Below are 12,128 nucleotides of genomic sequence, written 5' to 3'. Positions count from 1 at the left end.
AACCCATTAGCGCAGAGCCAATGTTACAACCTGACTGTCACCAAAATTGTAATGGCTATGTCTTAATCTGTTACGTAAGACTCTCTGTATTGTCGTAGCAATGTTGTTATGATGTAGTTGAGTATTTTCAGCAAATAGTGAATAGGCCCGATGGCGACCCCATCTGCAGTAAGATACGTCATTCAGAACATGTTCATCCTCAGCATTTTGGGGTTTGAAAAACTGTTCGGTCTTTACAGTAGTCCTCCATGCCCTAAGGGACACCCTGCATGCCAGTAGCATGATAGATACAGTATATACCAGGCCAGTCTTCTTCTTCCTCTCAGCGTAGATTATTGAGGTGTTTTGAGACGAACATTTGAAGTCATTCGAAATCTCCTTTGCAGCCAGTGTTCCTCACTTTCCCAGGGTTTAAAGATGCACTGTGTAATATTTTTAGTAGTTTATTCATGCTGCTCAATTCATGCTGCCCATTGACAAATGTAACATTTTTTATGAATGCTTACCACCACCACCAAATTTTCTCAGTATTCATGATGCCTGAGAAAATTGCACATGTCATAAAAAGGGTGATCTTCTCCCTTGCCTGCCATTTTGAATTTCCAGGAATAGACATTTTTAGCTCCAAACCTACCGTACTTTGGTCATACTAGTAAATATTAGTTCATTATTAAGTAAATATTCATGAAAAGAGCAAATTTTGCAGACGATGGCACAGTTTAAAAAGGCCTGTTAGATGCTCATATCTAAATACAAATATCTACTAGGCCCACTGTATAATGCAGTTCAGGTCTTTTCTCTGTGATGGAATACGAAAGGAACGAAGGACTCACTTTTGCTGCAAAATTCTTACTACGTCTCCAGTGAGACTGTTGCCTACTATGGTGCACCAGTTAAGGATGGAATTTGTGCAGCATTTGTTAGAATTGAGTTTGGTCACTGCATGTGACATTTGATGCACCTTATTTGCACTGAAAGGGGAGATGCACTTATTCTCACCTGTGATAAAGTGACAAGAGGCCACTCTGTAGTTTAATACTTGTAGAAGGTTTAAAGCAACAGACATACTGTTTCCAGCTTAACCCCTTAGCACAGCACTATGGCTCTCTGTAATGTCATAGCAATGTTGTTATGATGTAGTTAAGTATTTTCAGCAAGTGAATAGGGTCGCCGGCGACCCCAGCTGCAGTAAGAAGTTAAACTAGTAGAAATGATATACAAACTAAAACAAACAAAAAAGGGGGCTTAACAGTGATTATAGTTGAATTTGTTTATTGTAGAGATAGTGTAATATGTGTGCGGGATTGTGTGTGTGTGTGTGTATGCGCGTGTGTTGTGTTCTTGTACATGTGTCTTAGTGCGTGTGTGTGTGTGTCTGCTTTGCCTGGCCTGTCACCCCCCACCACATGTCCCTTGAGCCTGGCGCACTGCTTCCTTCAAGTCTCTGGGGTGGAGTGCTAAAGATGAACTCCTCAAGGAGGAGAAGATCCTCCACCGCCTGCCCATGTGGCTGTGCCTCCTTCCCCTGCACCTGTCCTCCTTCTCCCTGGGCCTTAGCCTGTGGCTGGGCCTTCTTGGCTTGGGCCATGGCCCGCGCTTCACCTCAAGTCTCTGGGTTGGAGCGCTTAACATTACCTCCTCAAGGAGAATAACCCCCATCGTATGCACTGTGGCTCCCCCTGCCCCTGTCCTCCTCCCTGGGCCTCAGCTGAAGATGGCCTCCACAAGGAGAAGAACATCCACCTCCTGCTCCTTCTTGCCCCCCCCACCCCCCCCACCCCCCTGTCGGCACCCCTGTCTAGAGTGCTTAAGATGATCTTCTCAGGGAGAAGAGCCTCCAGCGCCTACGCTCTGTCTCCCCCTGGCCCTGCCCCTGCCCCTCTCCCTGGGCCCCAGCCTGTTCCTGGGCCTTCTTGGCCTCAACCATGGCCAGTGCTTCCTGCAGCAGTATCTCTCCATGTTTCTGCTCCTGCTCCTTCAAGGCCTTGATCTGTGCATTGTACTGCTTCTCCTGCGCCTTCTTGACCTTCTTTTCTGCCTTGTGCTGCTTCTTTTTCTCTTTCCTGATGATTCTCTCCAACGGCTTCCTCTCTTTCATCTCGGCTGCCCTGATCTTATTCAGCTCTCGCTCCCTCTCAGCGTGGTGCTCTTTCAGCTCTTTCTCAAACTGCTTGATGTTCTTTTTCCTGATCTTTTCACTCTCCCTGATCAACTTCCCTATCTCTGCATGGCAGGTGAATTCCTGGGCAGAATGAAAATGGCGTTTGGAGGTTAGGGTGCGCAGTGCGCACATCCACAAAATAATCATCCATGTGCTAGACAAAAGTGGTAGACTGAGTGATGAAGTGGTCCACTCTACACACTGAGCATGAGCTCTGAAACATATAAACTTTATAATGATGATATTATAATGAAATAAAGTGTATATGTTTTGGAGCTCATGCCGACTGTGCAGACCACTTTTGTCAGAATGCAGATCGACACCAAAAAACTGGAACCACACATTTTGAGTCTGGGAAGGTTCTCTCAACTAGTGGCAAGATCAAGGTCAAAGTCAAAGTCAACTTTATTATCCCAAAAGAGAAATTCAAGTTATTCAAGACTTAAGAACAAAATAAATGCATAAAATGACAGATAAATAGATGCAACCCCCTCCCCCATGCTTCTCTGACTCCTCCCAAACAGCTAGGCAAACAAGCAGTACATAACACACACATGCGCGCAGTCGCGCGTGCACACACACACACACACACACACACACACACACACACACACACACACACACACACACCAAGTCCCTTGCTGGGAACTGTGTCTTTCATTAACAATTCTGATGGCAGAGGGAACAAATGACTTGCTGAACCTGGTTGTTCTTATTCAAGGGTGCCAAGGGGTACCATTGAGTTGCCTACAACTTATTACTTTGACCAGACATTATAATCGATTCCATTTAAGACATTAAAAAAAACGGGACCATACATCTTGAGTCTGGGAGAGTTCTCTCAACTAATAATGGTCATCGGCGGTGCCAAGGGGTGGTCTAAAACCATTGAGTTGTAGACATTGCAACTGATTCCCTTGAAGATATTAAATCGCAACTGCTTTTGTCCTTTTTGTACTGCAGGACAGAGCCGGTTTTACCAAGAGGCAGACTAGGCAATTGCCAAGGGACCCACCAAAACTGTCCACTGTAGGGGCCCCAGCAGTCAGCCCCGCCATAGTAAATGCCAGCAAAAAATACTTCAAGAAGGCCCCCTTGTCTATAGTTTGCCTAGGGCCCCCAAATGGCTAGAAACACTACTGTGACAGGCCCTACCTTCAATGGTTGGTCTTTGATAAAGGCCTTGCAGTCCTCCCGGAGATACTGCCAGCGATCCCTCACCATCCAGCCTTTCAGGACGGCAGGGATCGCCCTGTTGGTCTTGGGGTCTTGGCGATCCCTAAGCATCCAGCCTTTCAGGATGGCAGGGATGGTGCTGTTGGTCTCGGGGTCTTGGGGATGGTCATCTGACTCCTTAGAAACCAACAGATAAACAAGCAGCTTGTTGGCATTGTTCTGTCATATCTGATCGCTACAGTTCACTAACTTTGAGAGAATGAACATTTGGACCTACAAGTGTCATGTTATATTACATTAAATAACATGTAGTTCACGCTTTACTCCAAAGCGCATTACAGTTATAATTTTTCACTATATTGTGTACAGTCTGTGGTGTAATGCAGGATTTGGTGCCTTTCTGAAGGGCACCTCAGCAATGTAGTGTGCAGGGCCGACCCAAGCCTTTATAGGGGCCTAAGCAAAATTTCATCCGGGGCACCCTATACACGATGTATAGTGGATCCTGTTTCATTCATCGTAGTAAATGGCACATGAGGAAAAATGATGACTAGGGAAACTAGAGGACAATTCATTTCTTCCTGGAACTCCGCTGCTCACGGGGGGCCTTGGTGGTTTGGGGGCCCTAAGCCACTGCATAGGTTGCTTATGCCTCGGGCCGGCCCGGGAGTGTGGTACGGAATGGATGGGTGAGATTTGAACATACAACCATCTGATCTATAGCCCATCTCCTTAGCCCCATTTAGACAAGTGTCATGTTTTCTTACCATCCACTTGGCCGCTGTACTCCTGAATTCATTCAGCAGCTTTTGTTTACGAGCGGCTGTCTCATGCGATCCTGTCAGGGTGGTATCGATGAGTGGCTTGGTCGTCTCGAATGCAACTTGGCCCATTGTGTAGAGTTTGTCCACGTCTCCGGGCATGCGCCGATCGTACTCCGCCTCCTCCTTCATCTCCAGCTGCCACCTCTTCCTCCTGTTGTCCATCCAGAGGGCCCACCTCTCCTTCCTCAGTTTCTCCTTCTTTCGTTCCTCCACTTCTACCTCCCTCTTCATATCTTTGAATGTCTGATAAAAATAATAATGTAACAATAAAAAAAACACACACATGAGTCTCTGAAGTGTCTCTTTTCAAGTACATTGAAACATAACTGAGAGGCATAATGTGCTATATAAATATGTTTGTTTGTTTGTTTGCTTGTTTGATTGGTTGATTGATTGATTGATTGATTGATTGATTGATTGATTGATTGATTGATTGATTGATTGATTGATTGATTGATTGATTGTTTTCTCCCAACACGATAGTGTTTGTCCTTGGGACAGTGAAAATTTTAATTTTCATTGTTCAGTGTGTCCAATGTTAAGAAAAGTGATTTAAAAGTTGATATTGAATTTGACTTGACTGAAGGGTTGTGAAGAAGAGTAGTCCTACCTTATCTTCCAGCATCTCAACTCTCACTGTCCGTCTGGCCAGCTCCGCTTCTGCATGGAGTCTCTCCGTCTCCTCCTCTCTGTGCAGGAAGAAGGCCTGCTTCTCGTTCACCTTGTCTATGATCTGCTGCTCCAGGCCTTCCACAGAGCGGATCAAGTCCTGCTGTCTCTGCTCAGCTTCCCCTATCATAGCGTTGAGCAGTCCCTCCACCTCGACCCGCACGCTCTCACTCATGCCGGATCGGACGTGCTCTCTGAGGCGATCCATGGCAGAGTTCTGACTGGAAAGTTCAAATAAGAGTTGAAAGGGGTTTGTTTTGCTAAATTTTAAAATAGATTCCAAATAATACTATTTGGTTCATATTGTTGAAGGTGATCCTGGCATCTCAGAACATTAAGACAAGGGTCAAATGTAATGTTTATACCTACAGTAAGCTAGTGGGCTGTTATTTAGCCTACAATAATAAATAAATAAGTAAAAATGGTCCTTTTCGCGTCGATTTATTATTATTACTAAAAATCCTTTTCGCGTCGATTTATTATTATTATTATTACTATTACTACTACTAATAATAATAATAATAATAATAATATTCAGCTGATTGTAACTGATAAGCAACTACAATAGCCTAACACAGTGTGTCTAAATGAAGGCCTATTCATACCTCTCAAAGTGCTATGATGTTCTCCTATTTCTGGTAAAAGTAATGCGCTGTCGTTCTGCGTGTGTATGCTTTGCCTTCCAAATGTTGAATGTGAAAGTCGCATGCCTACCTGGCCTTTTATTGGGAAGGTGATGCAAATAGAACATGACACAAGCATTAGAACGTTCTATTTGGGCGTGCAGACTGCGTAACAAACAAATTCGAAGGCATCCAGAGCTGTGTCTCTCGAGTGAGCCGTAACAACGTTCCACACAAAAAATAACAAAACAAAAACAAAAATGGGACGTCAACAGCAACGCCGCAGCATGGGCACACTCTTGCTTGTGGCTTTGTGTAGGCCTAGGCACATCAGAGCGCCTATAATTAATAAATAAGATAAATAAATAAATAAATAAATAAATAAATATGCTAAACAAATAGGCTAAATAAAAATGGCCAAGTAAGAATTTCTTGAAAGGCTGGGCAAGTTAATAATGTTACGAATTGGGATTTAATAGGCCTTTTAGTGCACAATGTGTTTATGCTTTTCATAGCTTTTAGGGCCATCTTGTGGCGTTTATTCTATGTCTACAGGCTTTTGCGCAGCTGCACTTGCCCGACCTACCACGAAGAGGGATAGCCTAGGCCTAGAGAAACCAAAACGGTCGTTAGGCCTACTGGATGGAGGAGTATGGAAACGCGCGTTACAATGTAGGTGCAGCATGTTAGACTGGGTATTGTGCTATTTTAACAAGGCTATACAAACGCTTTCTTCGTATGGTGGTTGGTTTTAACCACATTAAACCAAAGTGCTAGTCGAGTAACTAGCTAGCCCTTTAGGCAATGCTCGTATTTCTGAACGCTCGCCGTTCCGTCCCTCATCGCGCGGATAGGCTACAAGCCAAGGGGTCCAGTGGTCGCTCATGTTGGACACATTAGGCTATATGGGTTAGGGCTAGGCCCGGGTCGGTACATGTATTCGTATCGAACCGACCTCGGTACGGGGGTCACGGAACGATACGCGCATTGCCACGGAGAATACATTCGGTACGCTATCAAAGTATTTATATGGGAGCGCAGCAGCTGTTTGTGGCGCGTGAGAGAAGAGTTCCGCGCAAGCAAGCACTTTGCGTCGGAGTTCTTTAATGTGTATGGTAAGAACACATGTAACCACTGCATGCATCTGTGCACTCCCGATTGGTTTTGCCATCCAAAACCCGCCTTTAAATTTGCTATGCAAAGGTAGCCTACATTATGAATTCGGCGTCATGCGAGCATGAATGGGGAGACAGGGATTTAAAAACCCACCTGCGTAATGTCACTGAAGTAGCATTGAAGTAGTATAATTTTCAGTTTATCATCACCTTGTGCCATGTCGAGCAGTTTGTGTAGGCCCTACTGGTGTTTGACAGTTAAATAGTAGTTCAAAGTCTTTCTAAATCGATAGACTACGTTGCCGACAGTCTAATAACAGCGAATTAATCAGCTGCCGAGTGAACGCGACTACTTTCAAAACAAGCCTGCCAGCGCGATGGAAAACAAACAAAAACACGGTCTTACTGCTAATCAAGTTATTCAGTTCAGCTGTATGTCGTTCCTTAATCGTGTGAAGTATTTAGCAGTAGTCTTACCTGACATTTAACAAGACACGGGGAAAGAATCCTCTGCCTGAAAAGTTTTAACGCCATTGTCGCGCGAGGGCATCCCCTTTGTCCTTGAAGATGCTCTCAAAGGTGTTGTGCTATATAAACTATTTTGACCGAAAAATCGAGCAGAGCGAAGTGATAAGCTTTTTTATTTGGTTCGTCATTACAATGTAAATGTTAGCCGTGTTCCAAATGCAGGAATGTGCTCATAGCTGTGACAGAAAGGCTAGGTCCTTAAAGCTATGTAAAGACTGTCCTTGAAGATCTATATAAGACTACCAAAGAAGTAATTTGTCAAAACTACACTGACAACCAGTGTTTCTGGCCTTTTCAAGATGTGGAAGGGAATCTATATAATGATTGTTGTTTAAATAGCATTTAATAGGCTTTTGATTGTGTGTAATAATAATAATAATAATGATGATGATAATAATAATAATATCCCAATAATAATAATAGTAGTCTAAAATATTTAAAGCACCTTTCAATAAAAGATACCCAAGGACAATGCTTAATAACAATAATTATAATGATAATAAGGATTATTATTATTTATTTATTTTTTTTACCCTGTACCGTACCGAAAATGTACCGTACCGTGGGGTCTGTACCGAGGTACGTACCGAACCGTGACTTTTCTGTACCGACCCAGGCCTAGTTAGGGCCTATAATATATTAACGTATTAAGCGGGCTGTTGTAAGTTTCTATCGTCTTCCAAGTGAACATTTTCGGCCAACCCAACCTCACAGCCCATCCTACGCTGTGCATTTGGTGTTATTGGAGTTTCCCAATGTGCTTTCACTGTTATGGGTCTCTCCACGCGGAGTTGGGCGAGAAGAGTGGGCTACTCAAAATAACATTGCCTACCTGTTGTGTAGGCCTATGTATGGGCTCTATTTGAAAACAATTGCCGAGCACACAAATAATGTGGGAAAGAAAGCAAATAGAGTGTACGATCTAAAAAGCAATCTATCACCCCACTTGAATGTTTTTTTTTGTTAGGCCTTCAGTGTTGTTCCTAACTTATAACCAGGGGTGGTCAACCTCTCACACGCACACACACAACTTTTGGGATGAGTAAGATTGGTGGGCGCGCGCGCGCGCGCACACACACACACACACACACACACACACACACACACGTGGCGTTTATTAGGCCTATATGTCTACTACGACTGTACAGACTTTTGCGCACAGCTGCACTTGCCCGACCACAAAGAGGAAGAGAAACCAGAACGGTATTTACTGGATGGAGGAGTAGCCTATGATAACGTGCGCTATTTTAACGATAAAATGCTTTCTTCGTTGAGGTTGGCTTTAACCACATCAAACCAAAGTGCTAGTGGGTTAACTACACCGCATTCCACATTCCATGTTACGCAAATGACATTTTTCGCTGTTTCCCCAAATAATCAATAGGCCTATAAATGACAGTCATCATAATTTTCAAGTCATCAGCCTTTAGAGTACAATTTAAACGTTTTTAAAAGCTTTATTGTCTAACATGTTGCGATGATAGAAAATTGCCTTTGATTGAGGCCTGTGTGTGTGTCGGTGGATTAATTAACGGGCCTACCGGACCCAGGCCCAGGGGCAGAGGCCCCAAGAGGCCAGGCCAACTTGGCCTCACGGACACGACCCAAATCAGACTTCAAAACCACATTTGCAATACTAATCTTTCCAAGTTGCTTCACGTGCCAGCCAGTATAGTGTACAATGTCCTAGTATAGTCCCTAGGCCAAGCCAGGTTCGGGGGCCCAAGGGGCCCAAAAAGCCAAGGCCCCAAGAGGCCATGCCAACTTGGCCCCATGGCCTCGACCCACAGTGGGCCAGAGGCCCCAAGGGGCCACGCCAACAGGGCCCCTCAGCCACGACCCAAACCGGTCTTCAAAACCGCCTTCGCAATAATCGCAGTGTCCTATTACAGTACCTGCTAGCTGTGAGCACTGTATGTAGTTTTCTTAGCATGTCTGAGTAGCAGGGTCAAGGTGCGTTTTTTGGGGGGGTATAAGGGGCCAAGACAGTGTCTGGCCCATGGGGCCATAATTTCTTAATCTGCCCCTGTGTGTGTGTGTGTGTGTGTGTGTGTGTGTGTGTGTGTGTGTGTGTGTGTGTGTGTGTGTGTGTGTGTGTGTGTGTGCGTGCGTGCGTGGCATGCGTGTGTGTTTGTGTGTGTGTTCTGTGTGTGTATTGCAGGAATGGCTTCCTATGATGATCTCCGTCTGTATGTCCCTCTCTTATGTCGCTGAATAGCTGGATTTCCGTGGGGACAAAATTATTTTAAATACCTCTGTAGCCTACCTGTCCTGCAGTAGATGGCCCACAGTCTTTAGCTCAGGGGTGAGGAACGTTTCATTCGAAGGGCCACTTAAGATTATAAGTCCTCCAAGGGCTGTACTATGAACACAAAGCTAATTTTCCCCCTACGTATTTTGGCCTATTTTGAAGCCACCCACCTTTAAAAACAGAAACCCACTTTCGCTAGGTCTCCTGAAAATATAGCATTTAAATCGTGGGACGGATAAGATGGCCTCACAGGCCATGAATGGCCCCCGGGCCATACTGTAGGTTCCCAACCCATGCTTTAGCTCAGTGGTTCTTAAGCAGGGGGTGCACAGATTTTTTGGAAGGATGCGACCAAAATTCTGCTTGTGAACATTACAATTAGGCCAAATCAAAACCAAATTAAAACATGTTTTGGTCCCAATGTCAAATGATTAAGGTGTTGATTAATGTCTCAAGCAAGAGTCATTGTAATAAATCAGTTTTTAGTGTGTATACACGTGTAGACGTTTGGGATGGGGGCGCGCAGCTTGTCTTGGGCACAGGTAAGGGGGTGCATTAAGAAGAAAAGGTTAACAACCACTGCTTTAGCTGATCAGGCTCCTTTGACTGGCAATGATGGAGTGCATGGCATGGGATGGCTGTCGTTGTCCAGTATAGAGGGCAGTCTTCTCTACTCAAAGTCCTCTTCTTGGCTGTAGTAGTGAGAGACTTCAGGTCCGTCCATGCCCAATACAGACCCTGCTTTCCTCACCAATATTTGCAGACGTCCAGCCAGCGTCTCTCTTCCTGATGCTGCAACCCTAACCAGGCCCTAACTGGAGCAGTGTTCAGTACAATGTGGTGACCTCATCTACACAGCGCAGGTGAGGCGCTGTTTTCATTGAGCCGGTTTACATTACCAAAATAATCAGGTTGTTGGAATAAACTGGTTATTGGAGTAAACTGTTTATTGTTAACATGCAGTCTGTCGGTTGCATGTGTTCCACTTAAGTGTGTGACACTAACCAGAAATTCAAGGCTTGTGATTGGCTGCTTATCATTCTAGAATGTCAGTAACCCGATAATAACCTGTGCAAGGTAGCCTGGGAACTCCCATACTGCCTTTAGTTCTACACAATCGTTTGGATCTGAAAGACTCTCATCTCACTTGTGATTAGGTCTAGTGTTAACCAGGCAATGCGCAAGGTATATACATGTGCGAATCGGATTTCTCATAAACCGACAACTGCAATAAACCGATTACTATTATAAACTGTTTATTCAGTTCATATGAGCACTTGAATAAACCGGTTACTCCAAAGACCTGATCATAAATGGTTTATTGATGTGCACATATTAACGGGTTCACTGTCAATCATGTGACATCATGACTTCTATCAGAACTGGTCAGTGTTATTTTTTATTCATTAAATGTTTTTTTCAAAATAAAATGCCAAAACAAGATGATGTTGATGAGGATGAAGATGATAATGATGGTGGTGGTGATGATGATGAAGATGATGATGATGGTGGTGGTGATGGTGGTGGTGATAGTGGTGGTGATGATGAAGAGGGTGGTGATGATGATGATGATGATGATGATGATGATGATGATGATGATGATGATGCTGATGATGAATTATTACATTCAAGGACATGACGAGTGGCCAACTTGTATAAATGTCACTTGTTATGACCATGTGTCCTCTTACGACTATACCTGATATGTAGCCTCTTACTGCACTTTCAGGAGCATATGAAGGAAGGGCCCCCACCCCATTGGTACACACCCAACCAGGACACTCCAGAGAGCTGGCCCCATAGACAACCATATGCAACTCTTACCAGACAGCACTTGACATGGAGGGACTATGTAAGTACTTGCTATAGGCACACTCACAGTATAAAAACAGAGCTAGCTGGGATATCGTCCAGCCAGCCATATTTCTGAGAAGCACTCATTCTCACCTGTGATAAAGTGACAAGAGACCACTCTGCTGCAGTTTAATAGAAGGCAAGGTTTAAAGCTACAGAATGATTGTGTCCAGCTGAAACTGGAGAAACTATATATATAGAAACTAAAACAAACAAAAAAAGGAGCTCAACGGTGAGTATGGTTGGATTTGTTTATTGTAAATATGATAATGCTGTTAAGTGTGATGTTTGTTTGTTTTTTTATTGTAGAAATGATAGTGTAGTTAAGTGTGTGTAGCCATGCGTGCTGGGATATCGTCCAATCAGCCATTTTACTTCATTGAGTACAAGAAGTCATTCCACAAGAATTCCAAGACCTGAGATCACAGAGATGAAAGAAAGTCAAAGCTTTTTATTTGCTATTTGTGCAAATTATTTATATGTGGAAGTCGTGCAGGCCCTCTGAGTCAATAAATAATTAGTTAAACATGCAGGCATTATGGAGATATTAAAATACATTAAAGTACAATATAGAATGCATTATGAAGATATTAAAATACATTAAAGTGCAATATGATGCAAGATGCTCTTTGTTTTTCCATCAGTCTGTGACTAGAAGGAAGTAAGTTATTAAAAATAAAACATTCTATACTTTCTACCACAGCCTTCAACTTACACTATCCACACCTTGATATTTGTTCATCACACACACTGCACTAAAGCCAACCCCCCCCCCCCCCTCTCCATCATCTCAGCAAACATCATCTCAGCTCCCAACTTCTCAGCAAAGCTCACGAATGAATGTACAGCACATCCATCCCAAGATTTCCTCCGAACCTTATTCTACTCTACTCTATTCTACACCATTCTACACTGGCCTGCTGTCCC

At 43.8% G+C, this 12,128-nt stretch overlaps 1 protein-coding gene and 1 long non-coding RNA gene across 2 annotated transcripts; one reads left to right on the top strand and one right to left on the bottom strand.

Annotated features, from left to right (window-relative positions):
• Nucleotides 1-1,802: 1,802 nt before the first annotated feature.
• Nucleotides 1,803-5,511, bottom strand: LOC134463406 (DNA ligase 1-like). The gene is made up of 5 exons (XM_063216608.1): nucleotides 5,436-5,511; nucleotides 4,772-5,051; nucleotides 4,105-4,404; nucleotides 3,317-3,514; nucleotides 1,803-2,242 (listed from the first exon to the last, which is right to left on the bottom strand). Exons 2-5 carry the CDS (start codon nucleotides 5,036-5,038, stop codon nucleotides 1,808-1,810), a joined length of 1,200 nt encoding a protein of 399 aa, XP_063072678.1. The 5' UTR covers nucleotides 5,039-5,051; nucleotides 5,436-5,511; the 3' UTR covers nucleotides 1,803-1,807.
• A 4,640-nt stretch (nucleotides 5,512-10,151) lies between these two features.
• LOC134463405 (uncharacterized) lies at nucleotides 10,152-11,739 on the top strand. The gene is made up of 3 exons (XR_010037747.1): nucleotides 10,152-10,210; nucleotides 11,077-11,199; nucleotides 11,511-11,739. It is a non-coding gene; the product is annotated as an uncharacterized LOC134463405 (long non-coding RNA).
• Nucleotides 11,740-12,128: the final 389 nt, after the last annotated feature.

The sequence above is a fragment of the Engraulis encrasicolus genome, chromosome 14 (assembly GCF_034702125.1).
Source record: "Engraulis encrasicolus isolate BLACKSEA-1 chromosome 14, IST_EnEncr_1.0, whole genome shotgun sequence".
In the NCBI taxonomy this organism is placed as follows: Eukaryota; Metazoa; Chordata; class Actinopteri; order Clupeiformes; family Engraulidae; genus Engraulis; species Engraulis encrasicolus.
This window is presented reverse-complemented; position numbering and strand designations above follow the sequence as displayed.

Coding starts and splice junctions, on each gene's coding strand:
- LOC134463406 (XM_063216608.1), bottom strand. CDS start 5,038: ATGGATCGCCTCAGAGAGCACGTCCGATCCGGCATGAGTGAGAGCGTG. Junction 4,405..4,771: donor TTGAGATGCTGGAAGATAAG/GTAGGACTACTC, acceptor TATTTTTATCAG/ACATTCAAAGATATGAAGAG. Junction 2,243..3,316: donor TCAAAGACCAACCATTGAAG/GTAGGGCCTGTC, acceptor CATTCTGCCCAG/GAATTCACCTGCCATGCAGA.